Here is a 23,342-nt window from a genome sequence, read left to right on the forward strand (position 1 = left end):
TTCACCTGTGAGTGTACAATGTCCCGAAGTTTGTCAAGTCTGTCAATTCAGTTTCATCACAACAAATCACAACAGCAATCTCCTTGAGATGCTTTTTATTAGGGAACGCTTTACATAAGTTAAAGACTACAATATTACAGCAAACAATCAGATGACAACCTCTTCTATAAGAGTTGGCATTGACTCTCCAGGTATCTGATAGTCTACTGGATGTCGTTTTAAAAGTTATTCCCAGATTTGGTGTTTTGTTGATGGTGGTGGAGAGCAAATACAAGATGTCACATAACTGTTTAGTTGTTTTAAGAGCTGGAGGTCATAAAGACTATATATTTTTATCGTTTGCTATCCCTTTTTTGTGCGTTTGTGTCCGGTGGCACCCTGGAAGGGACCACTCCCATCAGGATGAAGGTGATCACTTAGAACTTTTTGTTGATTTGTAGTGAATCTTACTTCCAAGGGGACGTGAATAACCGAAACATTCTAGCTAAATACCCATAGGTCCTGTAAAAGGTGATATTCAACACCTTTCTTACTCTGATAGTATGGAGGGAAAGAATCTGTTCCACTCCCTTTGACACAAAGACTGAAATTATTCATTCTTAGTTACATAATTAGGTATATATTTTTTAAAATTATAGCCTATTGATACATTGGTTTGTTTTGTGAATGAACACAGCAAAAACAAAAGACCATAAAGCAGATGGGAGGGGGTGGAATAGGTTGTTTCTCATTAACAGAGACTGTCGTGTCAAGTTACTCTAAATATTAAAAATGGCCAATATTTAACTGCACAACACACGAGCACCACATTTCTTCCTTATGGGAAAATGATCTTTACAGCATTAGACACGTGTTACACTTTGCTCTTGTGACAGTGTTTCAGAGCATCTTTCAGTGCTGCCAGCACCATGTCGACGTTCTCCCTGCTGCTGTTACATCCCATCAGTCCCACACGGAGCACCTGGAAAACGACAAAAAAATCCAATGTAAAACACACAGGCAGGAACAAATGTGTTTGGATGATGCATTTTGGCACTCGATCATCATTTTCTCTTACCAAACCAACTGATGGTCTGAGCCCCCCAGAAATCTCCAGATTGTGTGTTTTCATGATGTAGCTTGTGATCTCTTTCCAGTCATATCCATAAGGAGCAACAATTGTAGTGACTGTAGGCAGCCTCAGACGCTGCAACAACCAGCTCATTATTTTATCTTATATAAGAAAGAGCTGCATGATTGATGTAAATTCCCTTACAGATTATTATGATTATTCTAAAACTTACCTTTTCTTTGACAAAAAGCTTGAGACCCATGCTCTCCAGGCCAGCATGGAAATATTCGGCTACCTTCAGATGTCGTTCCCATGAATTCTCCAAACCCTTAAAAAAATAGAATTATAGAATTAAAACTAAAGATTCACAGACAAATTCACAGACACTCGGGAGCTGCAAGTCCTTTTCTCATCAACTATATCTCAATTTTCAGAGTACTGATCACACGAGTGTGCTCTACAGCTGTGCTGTGAGGCTGCATGTTCAGCTAAATGCTAATGCTGGATGACATGAATATTTAACAGGGGAAAGTGTTTCATGTTCACTCTTAGGCTAGTGTGTTAGCACTTTTCATATTAGCATTAGGCAGACAATAGTAAGTCTGGTGTGAATGTCATGTTGTTGGTATTCCAATCAAAGCAGTGGATAAATTAAATTTTGGCCTGATAACCGTTGGAGACTATAAAAATATAACAATGCTAAAGTTGGTAGGATTAATTCTCTGAACATGAACATCTGTACAAGGCTGAAATATTTTAGCCTGCAGAAAAACCAAACATTTGTTCACTCATTAATTAATTAACTATTAATGAATTCATACACTACCGTGTGGCTGTTTTGACAAATTGCCCCTGACGTCAACACTCTTGGGATCACTTGACGAAGTAAACTCCTCCACCATGGATCTAGAAAGCTGTGGTGGTTTGGGCATCTAACTACAAAAGCCACTTCCCTCTCCTCACCTGAGGAGGTGGCTGAGGGCTGTCTGATCATACCTGCTTTGACTCCTGTCCTGCAACTCAGACTGAGATAAGCAGGATGATAGATAATTTTTTCCCCTCTATGGGATTCTCAAGACAGTTACTGAACCACATTGGATTCAGCTGCTTTGAGCTATTGTGGGAGGAGCTTAACTGTATGGGCCATAAGAAGTGCTCAACTGGTGGGAGGTGTCTGCAGATTTCCTCAACAAACTCAGTTCTGCATCTGCAAAGCTCTGACTGCTGCAGCTGGACTAATTATTCTCTCTTTTTTGATTCAAGAAAAGTGAGGGGTCTTGACTATATTTTGCATTCACTCTGCAACTCATCCGTTTAATAAAAGTCAGGATTTTAATTAAAAACATTTCCTTAGTGACACCAAATGTTTCAGCTGCAGTGCTTTTATCTCAGGTTTCCACAGAGGAGATACGCTCTGTTTTCATTACTGTATTCCGTGCTTCATTAGTTAATTGCATAAAATGTTAAAACTGCAGGCTCATGAAACCTTTTAATTGCTAGACATGTCTCACCTCTTCAACAAGGACAGACAAACTTTCCCTCAGAGAGTAAAAAGCAGTGACAGGACCCGTGTGGTGATATCTATGAAAAGAGACAAAGCAATACCAAATGATCTTAGTAATAGGTTAAAAGTGAGCCTGAAACACGGTCCAGTCTGCAGAGAAAGTCTTACACTCTTGATGGCTTCCCATCACATCCCCAGTAGTTTGCCAGCCAACTCAAATCCAAGTAAAATGACACGGGCTTTGTCCTTCGGCTGAAGATTTTTTGGCTGTGGATAAATTTACCTTTAAATACTTATGGTACCCTATTATTCTGAATGAATAAAAATGATAAAAATGTGTAGTTCTTACCATGCTCTCTCACTGAAGGAAATCGGTGCTGTACCTGGTGGGGCATTCAGAACCTTTTGGGAGCCTGTATACAGGATATCTATCTCTAAAAGTACAAACATCAACAAAAAAATCCATATATATTATGTCATAAAATAAAGACTGGAAACATCTGGCAGGATTTTTCAGTGCACCTTGCTGGTCCATGTAAACGGGGGCTCCTCCAATTGAAGCCACAGAGTCAACAAGAAACAGGCAGTTATACCTGCAAGCAAATCACAAAACACCTATATCATCTGCCTAGCTGCAGATGTGGTGATGGCAAAGTGCTGTGTCTTACTTATGGCACAGCTGTCCGATGCCATCTAAAGGATGCAAGACTCCCGTAGAAGATTCTCCGTGTGCCACAAAGAGCAGCACAGGTCTGTGTTTGGATAAAGCCTGCGGTGAGATAACAGTGTGATTACACAAGTGGCAGCAGTGACAGAAATGATTAAAGTAGCCTGATAACTGGAGCATCAGGAAACCATACCTTTTCCATCTCTTCAATAGTGAAGCAGCCACCAGGAGGAGCCACAATAGTGTTTACTCTCGCACCTGTAGGTTTGATACACATGTTTTTTTTCTTAATTAACAGGTTTTTTTATTACACCAATGAAAGCCTCCTTTAAAAGACAGCAGCAGTAATACTCTGTATTTTTATCATCAAGTCTTGTGGAAAGACCTATGGGAGTTTATTTAATTATGTGCCACAATGCTTCGTTATTTTCCTAAAAGTCAGTATAATGCACTGCCTGTCATGTTCATTATGGTGGACGTGGCCACTGTAGTTTTTTTTGAGTGAGGCCCACTTGCTCTGCCATGCTGCAAATACTAGAGCAGCTAATGAGTATTCACCATAGACTGCATATATGGCTCATGGTTCCCTTATTGTATGACCTCAGTAAAAACCTTTCTCATGAGATTATAGGTTCAGCTGCTAGTACAACATTAAGTTAATGTTGTGAATTTTCTACCATATAAAATATGATAGTATGCCCACATTTATTCATAGCCTTCGTTTGCTCGTGATCTGGTTTTAAACAGCTATGATGGCGTCTGTGAAAATGTTCAGCTTGACTTGCAGTGTGCTTTGGTGTCATGCATGTTGTGCCTGTCACAGAATGGCCAGTTGCGTGAGAGAGACAGTTTCTTGGGCGATTTCAATGAATACCGATGCAGAGATTAGCAGATGGCACGCATAAACTTTGCTGTACATTTGGAAAAGGCGTGAAAGTATTCCACAGCAAAAGCTCTTTTTGAACAGTGCCCATCTGTTGTAGGAAATTATATTTTTGAATTTGGTTATCTTCCAGGATTTGTTAGGTACAAATGATACAATGAGCCTTACCTATCCTCTCTGCCATCTCTGCTGCTCTCTCTCCCCAGATTCCATTCACAGCTACAAGCACGCTGTCCCCGGGCTCCACTGCATTGAAGATGGCACACTCCATAGCACTGTGGCCGGTGCCACTCACAGCTAGAGTCATTTTGTTTTGAGTCTGGAACATATACTGGATCCCACTCTTGATGTCGTTCATTATCTGTAATTGAAAAAGGGCCAAGTTTGGTGAAACGAGTAGTGATCTATCTGATGTTAGAACCATTGGCAATCTTTGTCTAGCACAGACAGCATGCAACCCAAATATAGATCAGACTGGAGTTTTAATCATTGGTGTTAAACCCCTGAAGTTACCTCAAATATCTCTGGATGCATGTGTCCAATGACAGGGTTGACACCGGCCTCCAAGATGCGTGAAGGGACGTTTGAAGGTCCCGGTCCAAACATGTGACGATAGGGAACTGTCAGAGGTTTCTGCAGACATTTTGGTGGTGGTACAGAGATAGACGACATGTTCCCAGCAGCGTAACAAGCAAAACCAAACCGCAAAGAGCTGTGGAACCAGAGCAAGCACACCTCAGCTGAACACACCTCTCTTTCTGACCAGTGAGCACCGCAGGTCAGAAGACCATCATAACATGTTCTGCTTTTATCTTTTTCTTCTTATGTCAACACTTGTTGGTCTCTCTGCGTAATGAGCTCATGTAGTTTGATGTGTTCTCATTTTTCAAGATAAGGAAGTGATCCAGCATGTCCCGAGATGTTAATCATTGACCACCAACTGACCAGAGTCTCAGGTTTAACTATTAAACTGCAGTGTTCCTAAAACATTAACAGAGTTTGGTTGCTAAACATTCACTTTGTAAGATGATATTTTAAATGCATTAATGAACCTTAATTAAATCTATGACATCTCGGGTCATTAAGAACCCAACAATTCTCTTATAAGGAAATAGTTGATGAGGACAAACTCATTTTTAACAGGATGAATTCTCCAGTTAAAACAAGACTCACAGTGGACAGCCTTCTACTTTTAAATATCCTAGGAACCACAATTAAATCAGCAGTCTGTGAGTAAAGTGCTCTATTGGGAGAGTATGGTCCTTTAAGATAATTGTTATTATTCAAGACCTTGTATGTGAGGAGAAGGATTTAAAATTAGATTCTGGATTTAACAGGGAACCAATGAAAGGAAGCCCATATGGGAGAAACATGCTCTCACTTTCTACTCCCTGTCAGTCCTTTCACTGCAACATTTTGGATCATCTGAAGGCTTTTCAGGGAGCTTTTAGGACAACCTGATAATAATGAATTACAGCAGTCCAGCCTAGAAGTAATAAATGCATGAGCTAGTTTTTCAGCGTCACTCTGAGAAAGGATGTTTCTAATTTTAGAGATAGTGCACGGATGAAAGAAAGAATTCCTACATATTTGTGTGCATTGAAGAATATACCCTGATTAAAAACAACTCCAAGATTCCTCACAGTGTTACTGGAGGCCAATGTAATATCATCAAAAGTACCAAAGCTGGAGGGAGCAGAGCTGAAGATGGTAAGATTTTTACTAGGAGTGACCAGGATGGAGAAGATTAGAAATGAGTACATCAGAGGGACAGCTCAGGCTGCACTTTTTGGAGAGGGGGTGCAGAGGAGGGGTAGTGGATATACCGAGCTGGCAAGCAGGAGGAAAAGAGGAAGACCATGGAGAAGGCTGAGGATGGTATGACAGAGGAGGATGCTAAGGACAGGGTGAGATGGGAGCAGATCATCTGCTTTGGCGACCCAAGAAGGAGGCGGTAAAAGAGGAAGAAGAAATAAATTAGCTGCTGCAATTTTGTGTATTGTTTTGCTTTTGTTTTAGTATTCTTTTGAAGTAAATATGCGGCATCGTAATTACATTTTTCTGTGCAGTTAAAATGCTAAAGTTCAGCTGAAGTTTTAGTTTTTTAAATGACCCTTAAGCCAGTTTTTGTTATCCATTATTATGAGGTCAATAACTTTTTAACCATCACTCAGTGAGAATCCGTGAGCTTATGAATTGAATATTTGAGGTTTATTATGACAGCTTGTCATTGTGCTTCACAGTTGGGCCTGATTTGTCTTCTGAGGGATGAGGAGATGCTTCCCCAGAGGTTCGGCGCAGAAGCTGCCATCTTCGTACACCAGCCGTCCCCTCAGGATGGTGGCGCGCACGGCCCCTTGCAGTTTGAGGCCAAGGTAAGGAGTCAGCTGATTGCACAGTCACAAACAGCAAACTGTTATACAAACAACACTCGTCAACTCATACAGTGTGTATGTTAAATGTTTCTCAGTGATTACATTTACCTTGTTTTTATGATGTATGTTTTCTTCTTGAATCTGTGAAACACAGCAAAGGATGAAACACATCTGCCTCAGGATATGATGACTGTTTGTGGTTTCTTACCTCAAACTCTCTGTCTGGGTCCCATACGACCAAGTCGGCATCATAACTGGGGGCAAGGCAGCCCTTCCGGCTGTCGAGGCAACACAGCTGAGCTGTTTTTTGGCTCAGGAGCCTCACAACATCAGGGAGCTGAAAACCTCTTTTACTGGCTGAACTCCAGAACAGAGACAAGCCTGAAAACGATGAGAGTAATAAAGAAGATCACTGAGAACTGAGCTGAGACTAATCAAATCAGAGTTTTTCCACTCCTTAATTCTATTTATCCTTTAATAATAAGATTGTATGAGGCGAAACACTGCGTATCACTGTCAAGAGACGTGTTGGTGTCAGACTTTGACCACTCTCTCACTGAGGCAGAACAGTAAATGATTGCTTTAAACTGGAACTCGTTCATGTTTACCTTCCTGTGAACTTTGCCTGACTGTCAGTGATTGTCAAAAGCATTATGGGGATATGTGGGGGCAGGGGGCAGCTAATCCAACCCAAAAGAAAAGAAGCATATCCCTGTAATATTTCACAGATTAGAATTCATTTGTAATCCATCCATCCATATTTTTTTGCTTATCCTATTCAGGGTCATGGGGAGGCTTTGGAACCTAACCCAGCTTTCATAAAGTGAGAGGCAGATTACACCTCTCACTTTATGTCACCATACTGTCAGAGGGCTAACACACAGAGACACCATGTCTCTTCTATTCATATCAAGTGGTTGATTCCCACTAGAGCGTTCACTATTATATGAGGTACTACAAAAGTGCTGTGATTATAATTGTATTGTCTGAAACACTACGTTATGTTGCAGTAGCTGAGTAGAATAGTTTCTCCATCTGCAGTTATTACTGATGTGAATGCCTGTTAACAATTCACATTACTGTCATCCAAATACATTTTTGGCATTTGGTCTTTCCATTGCACCAAAGAAATACTTGGAAAGCTGCAGCAAGACCTCCTCAGGATACAGAACAGATCATGCATCTGACATGACATTAATTATGGAGGAGAGAGGCTTGCTGAGGCAGCAGTAACTGCAGGCAGGTGGCATCAACTTTGCGGGTATTATATGCAGAAGGGGTTGATGTAGGCTACTGAGGTCCCAGGACTGTGGCAGACATTAAGGTCTGCCTACCTTTTTGATAGTTGCTACTGTATATTAAATATTCTGCATCTGTGTTTGCATGAGTCAGTACCAAACTGTAAAGAAGAAATCCCTCCCCAAGCCTGTGTGAAGTCTCCACTGTCCAGTTTCTTCAAATTGGTGGTGCAGGGGGAGTGGTCTGAGACCACCATGTCGATCTGTCCAGCTTTCAGCGCAGACCATAGCTGCTCCTGGTGGGAAAAAATCAGTCAGAGAGTAGCTTTTTGTTGTTGCTGTTTACTGAAAATAGTCAGCTTAGTGTCTTCTGTACATATGATTGTTTACCCGGTTAACCGATCCTCTGATGGGCGGGCAGCACTTAAATTGCGTGGCCCCTGCAGGTATGTCTTCTGCACACAGGCTGAGATAGTGGTGGGTGGTCTCCACAGTTAGAGGAGCTCCAGCCTGCCGTGCTTCCTCAATCAGTTTCAGTGGCTTTGCAGAAGACAAGTGGACTATGTGGCAGCGTACCCTGGGATATTACAGGAAACATCAGCGTCTCCCTTTGGTTGATTTTCATATGGGATGACTGTATTTTTTCCTGCGACAAACAGAACCTATACAAATATATCAACTATGATATTATGGTTATTCATTAACATGCTGAATTTCTCACTGGTACTGCAGGCAAAGCTCCGTGACAACACGAATAGCTTCGGTTTCCATGACGTCTGGCCTGGACCGCAAGAAGGTGGAGTACTGGCAAGGGTCTAACATGGGGTTGGGTATGAAAATATCAGTGTTTATTAGTGTAAAAAAAAAAATAAAAAGACATATGTTCTGCATTGGTATTCCATAAGATTGAATTTTGGACACTGACTACATTAGATTTTTCAGTATTTTCATAAAACACTGTAATGAATGTTACCACCAGTCTCTCCTTTTCCTTCCCAAACGTCCCTCTCTGCATGAAACTGGAGGAGACAGGACAAAAGGCTTATTTTTTTATTTCATCTGGCAATCTTCTGTGTGCAAACTAAAGGCAAATCACACACAGAGTAAGAGAGCTTAATGTTACGTAAGATGTTTTGGTTTGTAAATTACCAGCAGGACGCTTCCTGTGCCTTGCAGCTGCTTCATGGCTGTATGTAGATCACTGTCATTTACATGGGGGAACTCATCCACCCCACTATGGATGAGAAAACACTTGAAGCCAGCCACTCCAGCCTGGATCATTGGACGTAGATGGAGCTGCAAGGAGACATTCATGGAGTGTTTGTTTTAGTCTTGTTTTTTAAATTTTTTTTACAACCTGGCCTGTTTGTAGAGTTCATCATGCTAAAGCCGTGCACACGTTACCTGATTGCCAGGGACCACGCCTCCCCAGAAGGCTACGTCCACAAAACACTTCCCTGTTGCCTCCCGCAGCTTCTCATGAAAATTGTCAAGAGTTGTGGTGGGAGGGATGCTGTTTCTGTGTGAATAACAAAGGCCTGATGGGAGCTTCACCTCTACTGTTTAAAAAAGAATCTTTCTAAAATGGTACTGTTTTCATTACTTGTGCTATATTTAACCCATCAGGCAAGACTGCATCGTTATGTTTTGTTTTCTAGCTTTAAACTTTTTCCAGTTACCCTAAACTCATTCACTGTAAGTATAATTCTTAGAATAAAGAGTTTTTCACAAACTAAAATTTCAGCCTTGACATTTTAAACCAAGCCCTGGACGTACTGTGCCCCTCGGATTCATTTGATGTTTGCCTGAGGAAAACAACATTTATTTTGCAGTCTGTTTACCCTGCACGTTCTACCAGTGACCTTGTATGATCAGTCTGCAGGCACTGATTTCTGAATTGGTGAAGTCTCCAACTTACAGCGGCATGTCCACAATCGTCGTCACCCCTCCGGCTGCTGCAGCTCTGGTGGCGGTCCAGAAACCCTCCCAGGAGGTGCGGCCCGGTTCATTCACGTGAACGTGGCAGTCTACAACGCCTGGCATCACCACGCTGTCACCCACATCCAGCACCTTCCAACCACAGAAAGGTTTTTTAACAACACAATGAGTCAAGCACCTGACAGAAATAAGATCTTCAGAAGTGTTAAATCAATTAATTACAATTTTACAGACAGGCGAATTATCCTGAGCAGTGTTCTGAGGAGTGAGACCCAGCTTACCTGACAGGCCACATCCTCAGAAAAACTGCAGCTCGAGGCTATTTCATGTATCTTCCCATCCTTTATAACTACAACTGCAGGACGTACTTGATCACCAACCAGCACCCTCGTACTCCTCACAGCACTGACTGTTGATCCGAGTTCCATGTTTTGTTTTTTATTGACTGTTATTGAGTTGAGTATGCTAGACTCTCACTAATATTCCTCTGAACTCCAGATAAAATCTGAGCAGCTCAGTTGCCTAATGTGGAGGCACAACCCTCTACTGAACGGGCTTATTGACCTTTGTTTGGCCACGTGACATGCAGGGCCAGTCATGCACAGTTTGTATGAAATTTCACAAGTAGGACCATAAAATGTACTGATTCTAGAGGACATATGAGGAATTGTGAGCATGTTGAGTAGTGGTGTCTGATACTGCATGTACTGATACTGATGTTTTTTACTTTTAAAGGCAGCTTATATAGAAGAGAACTGTGTATCATGATTTATGAAGTAAATGTAATATGCTTAATCTGAATACTTTTCAATAGCAGCTAAATGTTGGGATTTTAGCTTCCCACTGTTAAAAAAAACCTACATCTTTCAGTTTTTCCAAATATTTTTCATTCTGGAGGATTTAAATTTTTACACAATTTGTTGTTTTAAATGTGATGCAGTACAAGTGTGTTATTATACTCAGGCATTTTCATACTTAATGTTTGAGATATATTTCAGGAATATTTCATTTAATCTATTTCAGGGGGCTTATTTGAGTGTCTGAATATGGTATAGTAATAGATATGATGACCAATATCACTTTTAAAATTAATTCAATTAAATTTTATTTATATAACGAAAATCACAACAGGAGTCATCTCGAGGCACTTTATACTGTAAGGTAAAAGCGCTACAATAATCTAGAGTAAACCCCAGCAATCAGGCGAACCCTCTGAGCAGCACTTGGGGATAGTGGGGAGGAAAAACTCCCTTTCAACAGGAAGAAACTTCCAGCAGAACGAGCTGCAACAGGTTTACGGTTTTTTAAGTAAGCTAAAGTCAGCTTATTAAATAGACTCAGGTTCAACATGGTCACCTCTATGTTGTTAAGGGAGACCTGAGCAAGTTTTTGTTTGTTTGTTTGTATTTTACAATGAAACGGATTTAACTTAAAAATGCAGATTTACAATTTTTTCTTTTTTCTTTTTTAACCGAACCAGTTTTGAGCACACATTTGTGCCGATCGTGACAAGTATTTAAAAAAAAAAAAATCTGGTGCGCAAATCCGACAGATGTGATCCTCCTCACCTGTCATCACTGCAGGCTGCTGCTGGCTTTGGCTGTGTCTGTGAGCGTGGGGTGAGTGTGAGGGATGGAGGCTGACAGGATTCATCTTGAGCAGGCCTCCCCTCCCCTCATCCCTTCATCCTCCCGGCGATGCGCTGTGCGTTATGACGCCAGGCCGTTTGACGAGCGCATTACGTGGGGCTGTCAGAGCAGCACAGCAGCCGCGTTATGTAATGCATCGGGTGTTGCTGCACGGATCTCAAGATCAGGAGGAAAAACTGACGGATGGCTGATTTGGTAACAAATAACCGCGTGCTGGCGTTTGACCGAGCTTACAACTACAATGCTAACTGTAAACTGTAGGAGTGCGGTGTAATAGAGCCTGACTGGGGCATCGGTGCCCATCCCTGAGGTGCACAGACGTCTGGAGCCTGCAGAAGCTGCACATCTTTTTTTTTTTTTTTTTTTTTAGCCGGCCGCTGGCGCGTCTCTGTTCAACGTCTTCTCTTATCTCAGTGGAAATAAACCAATGCGGGTTTGGTTGAGGGAAGAAACAACATCGTTTTCTGTCCTTTATTGCGCTGGTTTGAGCCAACAGCCGCTGAGCTGTGGTATAAACAATGGCGGGTCCCGAGCAGTCCCAGCAGCAGCAGCAGGTAGAGGAGAAGGCAGAGCACATAGATGATGCTGAAATGGCTCTGCAAGGCATTAACATGCTGCTCAACAACGGCTTCAAGGAAAGCGACGAGCTGTTCAGGAGATACAGGTAATTATTTTGCGCATTAATCGCTGCAATCTTGCTGAAGTCTACAATATAGGGAAATGTTTTAAATCTGAAACACTATATACACAGTACAGTATGTACCTATGGATCCACATATACCTCAAACGGAAGAATAGTTTTTTAAAGAACTTTACTATCTTTGAGGATCTGTCTGATTTATGTCACCACCTTTAAAATGGAAGTCATAGCACTAGAGTTGAAATTAAGAAACCAGGTGACAGATATAAAAACAAGTTAAGAAATCAAAGAAAAGGTTAAACGATATCAGTTACTTTATTGCTGTATTTTCTATCATGAAAGTATTTGCTGATTTTGTAGTTTATTGTAATAAATGTACATCAGTTTAAATGTATTTTACCTTTTTGATCGAGATAAAACATTTTGGGATTTCAGCTTTAGCTCTGAAGAGTTGTAAAGGATATTTTTTCAGGCACAACAGATTAATGATAGTGAAACTACTTGTCTGTTGCAGCCCTACGTGGCCCCGGTAAATGTATGCACTGAGACACTTGCATTTTCCTCCTTGCATGTCAGACAGATAGTCCTTGGCAGCGGTCATGACAGCTTAAGATGAGACTTGTTTCTGGTCTGTTTGTGCCAGCAGAAAAAGTTACTGTCTGCAGCTCCTTTTAAAATTTTTCATCTTGATTTTGCAGGACACCCCAAAAATACACAAAAAGCATGATAAAGATTTTTTTCTTGTTCTCTGGGGTTTTTTTCTCCACAGGAGCCAGAGCCCATTGATGAGCTTTGGGGCCAGTTTTGTCAGCTTTCTGGTGAGTTTTCTCTTAGCCAGTAGTCCAATGAGTTGATAGAAAAAATAGCAATGCACTGAAAGAGGTGTAAAGATGCAGAGTTAAAATAATGGGCATCCCATCACAGTTCATAAAGGAAGCACCCAGGTATTAGGACCTCATTGTCACCACTACATCCTCTCCTTTGATTTGCTTTTAAATCCATTAACATAATGGATGCTTCCTCCTCTCAAGATCAGCATCACTCTTGCAGTGAAGCACATTACTGAAATGCTTCAATAATGGCAGAAGGAGATTTTTCACAGCATGGTTGTCACACACACACACACACACTCACAGACGCTGCTGTGTCACTCCCACTCGTGTCGACACTCGCACAGCATGATGTCATCCTCTGTCCCCAGATGCTAAATGGCCCTGAAGGCTGTTGGGGGTGCTGACATCTGACCAATCATTGCAAGCACTCACACATGCCCAGTGGCATTTAATGCATCATGCATAAAATTAATTTCTTATCTCAATGTAAGAAAATATTCTTGTTTTATATTCAGTATTTCATCCTGTGTGTGCTTTCTGCTGGGCTGCATCTTTTCAGCATCCCAAACACAGCTGCACAGATGTCACTGTGTTCCTCCATTCATTATTTTGTAGAAAGAGCCCTTTGTCCTTTCCTGCTTTTAAAGCTATTACATAATGCTCCTTCACTCTTAGATTGTAAGCTAGCTCAAGCATAAACGTGCCCTATGAAACAATACAAATTCATATCAAGATAGTACTAATGTAAAGCAATGAAATATCACCAGACAAGGACTTTTTTCCTGCCTTTCACTGCAGAATGCCATGATGACATTTGAGGAGGAGAAGATGCAGACTGCCTGTGATGATCTGAGGACCACTGAGAAACTGTGTGAGAGCGACAGCGCTGGAGTCATAGAGACAATCAGGAACAAGATTAAAAAGAGTGTAAGTGCAACGCTATTAAAAAAAAGAATTCAAAGTGTATATTATAGGGCTTTCTGGTGGGCGCTGAAAAAAAACTGTAGACTAAACTGATAAGAGAGCTTCCATTAAATTTGGGGCTGAACTGAAACCTAGAGATACTGTTAGTACAGATTTAGATGGATTCCACTGTTGCTGGCATCTTCTTGTATCACGGCCGGTACAGGCTGCAATTCAGATAACTATGTTAGGATCCTCAGCTTTAGGCGTAATGATGCAGGCAGCAATGAGATCATGCCAAACTCACTCGCAGATTCAATTAGTACTCCTGGGAAATTTAATCAACAAACTGGGTGATGAGTGGAGGGTCATTCAGGAAACTCCCCGTCCCTCATGCCTGCCAACTGCTGGGGAAACGAGATGCATGCTGGTAACTGAAGACGTGTGCCTGTGTGTGCGTGTTACAGATGGACTCTCAACGGTCCGGCGTTGTTGTCGTGGACCGCCTGCAGAGACAGATAATAGTCGCCGACTGCCAAGTATACCTCGCTGTGCTCTCTTTTGTCAAACAGGAACTCTCAGGTAATAGACAAAGAACCATCACAAGCCGGTATGATCTGAATCTGCATCACTCATGAAGTAAACCAGTGTGTGGGGAAGTGGGGGGTTAGAGTGCTGTTGGTCTATCATGACTAGGTTTGCTTGATTGTTGAACTTGTACTTGACATTATAATTCTGATTATTTTGCATGATTCATTAACTTAACGAACCTGTGGGATGTTCTTGAACTTTAAATATAATTCAACTGAAAAGCAAAGAGAGGTGCAAGTGGTGACAGACACAGGGTTGGCTGTTAGTGCCCTCAGAGGAAGAGTCTTGTTTTTTTGGTTAATAAAACCTGTCTTGCAAGTGCTCGTCTACGACCTTCAGTTTAAGCGTCTTACACCGGAGGTCAGGCAGCAGACTCGCCTGCCTTGGCGAATCTGTATAATAGTATCACACAGAGTGATGGAGATTTGTCACCAAACACCCACTTACTCAGATGAGTTTTGTTTTAAAAAGTGTTAAGCGATTAATGAAATAATAACACAGAAATTCAGCTCAATGGTTCTCAGGTGATCCTCATTTCTTATGTAATTTGCCGCCAGAAGGATGTGAGACTGCAAATGTTTGATGCTGTGAAGATCAGACATTCACAGATCTGTAGCACGGAGTCTGTGTAATATCCATGTGAGACTGTGTGAGATAGCGCAAGTAACTGTTTGGAGAGTTCGCAGTGATTAAATTGTCATCTTTTGTCCTGTCCTCTTGGACACTCTACCAGCTTCTTCTGGTTCTCAGCATTTTTGTTACAGATCATACACCAGCAGTGTGTTTCCAGTATTTCCAGCAGTGAGAATCTGGCTACAGCAAACTACATGAAGTATAGTTGTTTCTGGTCTGAAATTGACACAATCTGGCACTTAATAAAGTTAAATATTGAGTAAATAGTAAGAATTTATAGTCAGGCCTGAGACTTACATTCATGGATGGGTTGTTGCAACCAGTTAGATAAATTAGCAATAAATTAAAAACCATAACAAAAGATTCAGAGTTTATTATAGTTGTCTTCTGGGTTTCTGGGTTTGTTCTTCCACCTCATGTCAGTGCAGAGCATCCTCAAAAATATCTTGTTCACTGTTTTCCACTGACAGCGTATATCAAAGGAGGCTGGATTCTCCGTAAGGCTTGGAAAATGTACAATAAGTGCCACAGCGACATCAGCCAGCTGCAGGAGGCCTATCAGCGGAGGTCCTCTGGGAGCCAGGACTCCCTCTCAGCAGACAACGCCAACCACAATACACCCGTGGAGAATGGTGTCACAGCCGAAGCCCTGGACCGCCTCAAGGGCTCAGTCAGCTTCGGCTACGGCCTCTTCCACCTGTGCATCTCCATGGTACCGCCACACCTGCTCAAGATTATCAACCTGCTGGGTTTCCCTGGGGACCGACTCCAGGGCCTCTCCTCCCTTATGTATGCAAGCGAGAGCAAGGACATGAAGGCCCCTCTAGCTACGTGAGTGAGCGGAGGTCTTACCGTTTATTACATCAGGCTCATTTCTACAGCAGGAACTCAGAGCAGAAGTTTTATATGTGAGCAGCTCCCGAATCCGAATACTGCTATTTGAGGAATGCTGCTGCTGTTCTTCATCATCTTTTAGAAATGTTTTGTGCAACAAGCAAACAGTGCAGTTTTTCCATCGACACTCAGAAATACCTTCATCTAAGCATGTACCCTTTCCCTTATTTTAAAAACAATCCTGAAGAGGTCCAGTGGGGGCAGTTACTGTTACTCAAACAGCATGCAAAGATACCTGCATCCCTAAAATGACCCACAAGTTCCTGCGGTAGAAAATGACCTTTAGAAGGACAGAAATGAAAAGGAAATGTAGTAAATGTAATTAGTTACAGTTCGTGCATCATTAATCGCATATAGTTAATTTAAGACTCACAAGCCTTTTAATACAGCTTTGTTTTTATAAAACATCAAATAATAATAAACAAATTAGGAGTCTTGAGTGGTTCTTAATGGTTTTGTTTAAGCTTAATTACTTGTTAAGCTTTCACAAAATATGAAGCATATTGTAAAAGATCATCACATATGAGTTCTTCTTTTCCCCCTCTTCTAAATTTAAAACAGTCTCACCAACGGTCATTTAACAGCTATTTTGGGGTATTTGATTACATAACATAGAGCTTGTTAGCCAATCAGGGTCCTATCTTCACCCTGGAAAAAGCAGCTGACAATATAGTCTCACTAATGGGTTTATTTGACAGCTACGTGTCAGCTTTGGGAATTAATTTTTAATCTCAAGTTTTAAGCCACATTGACAAGACGTTTATAAGCTTAATTCCATTTCAGAGATTTAGACTGAAGTGGTGAGAACTGTTGTCTGACCACTCTGGGCTCAATCTCCTGTTTTGTTGCTCAGGTTGGCCCTCTTGTGGTACCACACTGTAGTGCTGCCTTTCTTTGCTCTGGAGGGCTCGGATACGCATGCAGGGCTGCTGGAAGCTAAAGCTATTCTGCAGAGAAAGTCGGTGGTTTACCCCAACTCCTCTCTCTTCATGTTCTTTAAAGGACGAGTCCAAAGGCTAGAGGTATGTAGCCTTTCGGTAATGATCAGCGACAGATCAGTCAGCAAGTCCATATTAGCTGCAGATGGTTTATTTGTGTTGTGCTCCATGAGAAATACACAGTAGACAAAACATTCTTCACTGTAGTAGAGTATGAAAAATATCATTCACCCCCTGCCTTGCAGGCTCTCTGTGTTTTGAGCACATGCAGTTAATAAGCATGTCAGACGGTTCATTAACTCACCAGCATCTAATCAACCACCTACTGATCCGTCACCCAGCGCGTGCATGTAGTCTGTCTAACACGATTACCGTTACCTGTTGGTGTGTGTGCTCTCTCCTCTGTCCCCAGTGCCATATCAACAGTGCTTTGGCCTGTTTCCATGATGCATTAGAACTTGCATCAGACCAAAGAGAGATCCAGCATGTGTGTCTCTATGAGATTGGTACGTGTTTCCTCATCAGGTTAGTCGTGACATACTGTCTGTTGGCGCAGACTGCAGTGATAGATTAATTGCACTCTGCCTGCTTGTCTTTGGAACAGGCTGGTGTAGCATGATAGAGCTGAACTTTGAGGATGCATACAGGGCATTCGAAAGACTGAAGAATGAGTCTCGCTGGTCACAGTGCTACTATGCTTATTTGACTGGAGGTAGGTCTGGCATACACTAACAAGAGGCACTGTTAGGATGCTGTTCCTTTTGCTTTAGCTCCTAAATGGTCCTCTTTGTGTGTTTTTTCAGTGTGTCAGGGTGCTTCAGGAGACCTGGATGGAGCAAGTGGAGTTTTCAAAGACGTGCAGAAGCTCTTCAAGAGAAAAAACAACCAGATTGAGCAGTTTGCTGTAAAAAGGGTGGGCACTCTGATGACACCTTTTTATCTTTTCTTTCTTTTACATGTCAACTCTAGCACAGACTAGAGCCAGTGAGGGTCACAGGTGGCGCTTCACTGCACAGCTGAAGTCAACTGTGACATTTTCACAGGACAGAAGTTACATCTAGTACCCGATTTAATTCATGGACGGTACAAAACATGAACATAGCCATCACGACTAATGAGTAGCCACATTATTCTTAGCCATCGAGCATGCCCTGGATAAGCCTCATTTCTATAAGGATCATATTTTACAAGCTGGACTTGTATTCAAAATGTTTTATTCAAATTGACTGTGAGCTTGTGAGGACGGTGTTTATTGAGGTCAAAGGAGAAAAGAGCCATTTTCCTATAGTCTTAAATACAACTTAGAATAGAATACAATAGAATAGAATGACTACTTTACTGTCATTCAGCAAAAACAGACAAACTGCACTGTCCTCAGCATTCATTCATTTAAAACAGTGCAGGAACAGTGTTTCTGCCACACTGGGCACCACCTGGTGGCCAGTAGAAAGAATGCAAGACTAAGGCGACTTGCTTTCACTTTTCAGATTCAGAGGTAACATTCATTATAAAATTTAGTTTCTATGGATTTTTCCAGCACCCTGGTGGCTTGTGAAGGTACTGCATGCGGACAGAAAGGCATTATTTATAATAAACTAATAACTTAATGCTCATAAAATAAACCCAGTGTATATAAGTTAAATAATCACTTCTCTGGTCTTAGACCTCCAAACATATTTTGTTTTTATTTTGGGTTTAAATCATGGAAGCTCTCAGGTGGAAAAACATAAGCTGTTAAGAGAGAGTTAGCCTCAACAATCAACTCAACAGAGGACAAAAATGAATCCTTTTAATCGAAAAGAAGGAAATATTTAATCTTACTCTAGTTTGTTTATCAGAGTTTAAAGGTTTGGGTTTCACATTGGATTGAAGCTTTCTTCAGTTTAGAAATGGAACTGTGTCCTCTTCATTCTGGCAGCTATTCCCACACAGACACATTTTAACAGCACAATCAACCATTAAAATTGTAATTAAAGGCAGTAACATTAGCCTTTCAAGTTTGTTTTAATCATTTGAGATTACATTTAAAAAGCTTTTTTATGTAGCAATCCTGTGTAGTTCTACGTATAATAATGACTGGAAGTGACCAATAGGACTTTCTATTAAAACCAAAAGAAATCAGTTTCTGTGCCAAGTAAGTGTTTGTGGTGGTAAGTGGTGACCTCTGGTGAAATGTCTGACTCTTCCACCGCACGAGAGCCTCTCTAATGTTTTTCTATGTTTTCTGTCTCCTGCCTGCAGGCTGAGAGACTGAGAAAGATGTCGCCCTCCAGAGAGCTATGCATTCTTGGCGTAATTGAAGTTGTTTATCTGTGGAAAGCACTGCAGAACTGCTCCTCATCTAAACTGCAGATAATGAATCAGGGTGAGCGTAGCCCATATGATTCAGATCAGCATTACCTTTGTCATCATCTATCCTGTGTAATCATTTCCTGTTTTTTGGGGGTTCAGTGTTGCAGACTATAGATGACACTTCGTGCAGAGGCCTGAAACACCTCCTTCTCGGTGCCATTCATAAATGTCATGGAAATATGAGAGACGCTGTTCAGGTAGCAATCTGCAGCAACACACTAAGAGGCTTTGCAGTGGATCCACACTGGCAGTTTTACTCATTTTGCTCTGCCTTTTCCTTTTGTGTGGCCTTCCAGTCATTCCAGCTGGCTGCTAGAGATGAGTACGGACGACAGATCAACTCATACGTTCAGCCGTATGCCGTCTATGAGCTGGGATGTGTACTCCTTGCAAAGCCAGAGGTCAGCTTGCTGGTCACAGCTTTTAGATTTTTTTTATTTGTCTGAGATGTTGGATGTTGTTGCGACTACGTGCCTGATTATAACCCCATGGTTTCTGTGCTGCTATTCAGACAGTGGGAAAAGGCAGATCACTGCTACTTCAAGCAAAGGTAAAATAATAACTTATAAGTTATTTGAATTAGAATTAGAATAAAAAAAAAACATTTTAATACATGTCTATATTATGTTTTAGGAGGATTTTACAGGCTACGACTTTGAGAACCGGCTTCATGTTCGCATCCATTCAGCCCTGGCCTCTTTGAAGGAAGTAGTGCCTGTGTGACTCCAGACAACTACGAGCATCAGTGGCTGAATTTTTAAGCTGTTCAGAGTAACTGTTTGATGTCTTAGTGAAGGATTTGGGGAAATACATGTTTGTTACCCCACCCAGTCAGACTGACAACCAAGTGTCATCTCAAAAATAGCTAGTGTGGCTATTACTAGCAGGCTTAAAACTATGCCGAAAGTTTTCAAAGTTATACTTTTATAGATGTATATTGTTAGCCAGCAAGTTAGCCACCAAAAACTATGTTGTTGCTGCATGGTGCAAGAAATATTAAAAACTTTAGGGCAGATTTTTTTCATTGTATGATGAGGTGAATTATAGACATCAAGCTAAAATCTAAATCAGAAAATCGGGGAGCTTTACGAATGTGTTTCTTTTAGTTTACGTCCAGCTACGATAGCTGTTTTCACCTCTAACGCATCCATGTCCTGTTTCTGGATATGATCCACGTAGATGAAACTAAACGAGTCCTTATCCCTGGGGAAAAATAACAAACAAACTCACTTCCTCCAATCTTTAACTGTTCCTTTAAGTGTTTTTCTCATGCATATGTGTAAGCTAGCTTGTAACAGTTTTCCTCATTAACTTGTGTATTTGGATGACTTTAATGAAGCCTCTCCCTTCAGTGAGCAGTTTACTCAGCACACAAACTCTTAATGAGAGTGAAATTCCCTCAGTAATAGTTTTAAAATGGATAAGATACAGTTAATATTGCTTTTACATTTGTGCCATCTCACTCCAACTATAAAAAAAGAAAATGCTAAATTAAAGCCAGTTTTTTTTTTTTTTTACCACATAACATATTGTGAACAGGAATGAGTAAAACGTAATATTTGATACATCTAACATATTCTTAAACAGACAGATGACAAATTAATGGAAAGAGCAGTGGTGTTTCTATCGTGTCACCTTTCGGAAACAATTTTTTAAATCAGCAGTTTTGAATAAAAAAAGCAACTAAGCTGAATTTTAGTAACAGACAGTTCAGCACTATGACATCAGCAAACTCTTGTTTGTTTCCCTACATAAACCTGGTTTCACTTTCAACCTCGGCCTCTATGCGGTTATGTGCCTCTCAAGTGGGGCCCGAGGGGATCCAAGAGATCTGTTATGCTGTGGGGGGTTATTTTGATGTCTTGGTTTTGATTCACTTGTCCTCTTAGAGATATGAATCACTGCAACTACTTCAAAAAACTGCTCAAATAAACCCTAGATTTTTGCATTTCAGTACGGCTTTATCCTATAATGAAACAGTTTAATCCTTAAAGGCGATTCCAGGATGACAGTGCCTCCGTCTATAAGACATGAGGGTTACAGAGTTGATGGATAAGTACAAATGCTATTCGAATCCCATCGTATGGCCTCATTAATTACTAATATTGTCTTTTCCTTTAATTTGTCACCTGTCTGTAAATTATTAAATAGCTTGCTAATGTTTCACCTGTCACTTCAGTGTTAAAATCATGCTTTTGGTGACTAAATCTTAGTAATCTGCCCGTGGACTTTGAACAAAATGGACACTGAAACAAGTCATACCGTATCACACAGTTTCATTACTATTCACAGTGGAAATAAACTAGCAAACTAACATGGGAATAGTTAAATAATGTCACTGGTCACCTAATCTTACAGCGGCTCGAGTAGCTGGACCTTTAACAAATGAGACGACCACACTTCACAATGCCCTCATGGTGTTGCTATGTGAAGACATTGGGCGTGGCTCCTGTGCACTATGCATGGCATGGCAGGGTAACAGTGGCTTTAAGACTGTACTGAAGTCAAATGTACCTGTGTGTCCAGTCCTGCATATATATATATGAAGGTATTATAATACAGTACCTTCAGTGCTGTCATGTTACCTCTTGAAAGGTGCTGCTAAATGTCAGCGCAATAAACATATATTACTAGTGACTTCCTTTGTTAGTGTTTTAGTGATTGAAGCTTTTGAATTAGTTCTTAATAGTGGCAAGTTTATATATTACATAAGAGGAGGTGCACTTTTTACAAGCAGTATTTATGCTGTTTTTAGTTTGACTGCTGTGATGGCCGGCGTTAGCAGCTGAACTGACTCAGTATGATCTTGTATTGGACAAAGAACATTGGTGAGAGTGGTTTTGACAACCTTTTTAACCAGTTTGACACTGTACATATGAAAACTTCTGTGCAGAGAACTGCCTTTTATGAACAAGCACTCTGAGGCTTTTGTTATCCGAGCAATACAAGCAAATGAAGGGTATCATATAGTCATTTAAAAAGGCTTTCCACACTGACCCTGTGTTTTTCATCACATCACATTGTAAAATTAAAGGTTTATTTTGCTGACATATCTGGTAAGACAGTGCTAGTCATCCCTTGTGGCTGTGATGGATATAACATGTGGTAAATGTTGAGCAGTTGAATGCACCCAGTACTTCTGTCACCGAAAGATTTCCTTTTGTCACGAGATTATGTTGGAATTAAAGTTACAAGTCAGGATGATGGTGTTCCAATGTGTCACTGAACAATAAACTGTTCTCCATTAATCCAGGTAAACAGTGCGTGTTTTTCTCTTCCCTCTGGACTGAAATTGCACCTTCGAAAAGTGATGTTGCACCGATGACTTTTGGTAGACACACAGTAACTGCACTTTCAAGAAAAGGTCTGTGAAACTGTTTGTTATGCTGTTGTCTTGCAGGCCTTTCGGTGTCAAGTTTCTATGTATTTACTAACTCCAGCTTCCTCCCACGGTCCAAAATATGCATACTAGGTGAATTGACTTGATGCATGATCTATTAATGTAGTTGAGCAAATCCCAGATAGTTGATTCAGTAGTTCTGGCAAAACATGAAGTGGGAAAAGCATTTCATTACTCATTCAGGTCATTTATTCAGTCATTATATCAACTTTTTGGGATTTGGTGAATTAGTTATTCTAACTTGGCCTGAAAGTGCTAAATGAGTTCATGGTTTGAATAGTCAGTATGACCAGAAACGTATTATATAAATGCCAGTACAGTACATTCATTAAAATTTTAATTACATTCATGTGCACTCTTATAAATATCTCGCACTCATATTGGATGACAGGCTCCCTGAATACCGATATTCTCTGCAAGAAGGGGCAGAGCCGCCTCTTCTTCCTGCAGAGGCAGAGGTCCCTTGGTGTGTGATGAGACGCTGCGTATATTTGATCATACCGTGGTGGCCTGTGCTGTGTTTTATCCTGCTGTATGTATGTATCTATCTATCTATGCACTTTCATTTTTTATATCTCAAAGAAAGCGTGGAGAATATGACAAACTGGATTTTTACCACACCTTCATCACAATGACAGCCGAGCACAGTCATGATAATAATGTGAACTCGCTGAAAATATGCAGTGATGGAAAATTATTCAAATGTGCTCATTTTCCCCAAGTACTGTTGTTGAATACAATAATCTTACTAGATCATAGAGAAGGAATTATTGCACTTATTGTAATTATATTTGACTAGATGCCAAATTTTGTTTTTGCATGTGTTTGCACTTCCAGATTATATAAACTCTTT

At 40.9% G+C, this 23,342-nt stretch overlaps 3 protein-coding genes across 3 annotated transcripts; 1 reads left to right on the top strand and 2 right to left on the bottom strand.

The window, feature by feature from the left end:
- Positions 1-80: 80 nt before the first annotated feature.
- On the bottom strand, positions 81-4,980 carry agxta (alanine--glyoxylate and serine--pyruvate aminotransferase a). The gene is made up of 11 exons (XM_013270735.3): positions 4,619-4,980; positions 4,274-4,466; positions 3,416-3,480; positions 3,224-3,324; positions 3,078-3,148; positions 2,905-2,989; positions 2,724-2,822; positions 2,563-2,632; positions 1,284-1,379; positions 1,058-1,186; positions 81-961 (listed from the first exon to the last, which is right to left on the bottom strand). The coding sequence occupies exons 1-11, from the start codon at positions 4,775-4,777 to the stop codon at positions 854-856; spliced, it is 1,176 nt and encodes a 391-aa protein (XP_013126189.1). The 5' UTR covers positions 4,778-4,980; the 3' UTR covers positions 81-853.
- Positions 4,981-6,289: 1,309 nt separating this feature from the next.
- On the bottom strand, positions 6,290-10,209 carry zgc:103559. Its single transcript, XM_003444268.5, has 11 exons — positions 9,938-10,209; positions 9,637-9,788; positions 9,123-9,237; positions 8,868-9,014; positions 8,692-8,737; positions 8,440-8,533; positions 8,109-8,295; positions 7,876-8,014; positions 6,689-6,861; positions 6,589-6,621; positions 6,290-6,492 (listed from the first exon to the last, which is right to left on the bottom strand). Exons 1-11 carry the CDS (start codon positions 10,082-10,084, stop codon positions 6,343-6,345), a joined length of 1,383 nt encoding a protein of 460 aa, XP_003444316.1. The 5' UTR covers positions 10,085-10,209; the 3' UTR covers positions 6,290-6,342.
- A 1,031-nt stretch (positions 10,210-11,240) lies between these two features.
- On the top strand, positions 11,241-22,347 carry LOC100690369 (tetratricopeptide repeat protein 39C). Its single transcript, XM_003444269.5, has 14 exons — positions 11,241-11,969; positions 12,715-12,763; positions 13,577-13,705; positions 14,149-14,263; positions 15,376-15,736; positions 16,653-16,821; positions 17,150-17,243; positions 17,342-17,449; positions 17,541-17,650; positions 18,979-19,102; positions 19,189-19,286; positions 19,386-19,490; positions 19,601-19,639; positions 19,723-22,347. Exons 1-14 carry the CDS (start codon positions 11,824-11,826, stop codon positions 19,810-19,812), a joined length of 1,737 nt encoding a protein of 578 aa, XP_003444317.1. The 5' UTR covers positions 11,241-11,823; the 3' UTR covers positions 19,813-22,347.
- The last annotated feature ends 995 nt before the right edge of the window (positions 22,348-23,342 follow it).

This window comes from Oreochromis niloticus, linkage group LG23 (genome assembly GCF_001858045.2).
Source record: "Oreochromis niloticus isolate F11D_XX linkage group LG23, O_niloticus_UMD_NMBU, whole genome shotgun sequence".
NCBI classification, from domain to species: domain Eukaryota; kingdom Metazoa; phylum Chordata; class Actinopteri; order Cichliformes; family Cichlidae; genus Oreochromis; species Oreochromis niloticus.

What these genes read in the sequence shown, in the direction of transcription:
- zgc:103559 (XM_003444268.5), bottom strand. Translation starts at nt 10,084, where the DNA reads ATGGAACTCGGATCAACAGTCAGTGCTGTGAGGAGTACGAGGGTGCTG. An exon ending in ACGATTGTGGACATGCCGCT is followed by an intron (nt 9,238 to 9,636) that starts GTAAGTTGGAGA and finishes TTATTCACACAG; the next exon opens with AAACAGCATCCCTCCCACCA. An exon ending in ACCCAGACAGAGAGTTTGAG is followed by an intron (nt 6,622 to 6,688) that starts GTAAGAAACCAC and finishes TGTGTTTCACAG; the next exon opens with ATTCAAGAAGAAAACATACA.
- agxta (XM_013270735.3), bottom strand. Translation starts at nt 4,777, where the DNA reads ATGTCGTCTATCTCTGTACCACCACCAAAATGTCTGCAGAAACCTCTG. An exon ending in CTATTGAAGAGATGGAAAAG is followed by an intron (nt 3,325 to 3,415) that starts GTATGGTTTCCT and finishes ATCTCACCGCAG; the next exon opens with GCTTTATCCAAACACAGACC. An exon ending in CGTTTACATGGACCAGCAAG is followed by an intron (nt 2,990 to 3,077) that starts GTGCACTGAAAA and finishes TTGTACTTTTAG; the next exon opens with AGATAGATATCCTGTATACA.
- LOC100690369 (XM_003444269.5), top strand. Translation starts at nt 11,824, where the DNA reads ATGGCGGGTCCCGAGCAGTCCCAGCAGCAGCAGCAGGTAGAGGAGAAG. An exon ending in TACTCCTTGCAAAGCCAGAG is followed by an intron (nt 19,491 to 19,600) that starts GTCAGCTTGCTG and finishes GCTGCTATTCAG; the next exon opens with ACAGTGGGAAAAGGCAGATC. An exon ending in CACTGCTACTTCAAGCAAAG is followed by an intron (nt 19,640 to 19,722) that starts GTAAAATAATAA and finishes ATTATGTTTTAG; the next exon opens with GAGGATTTTACAGGCTACGA.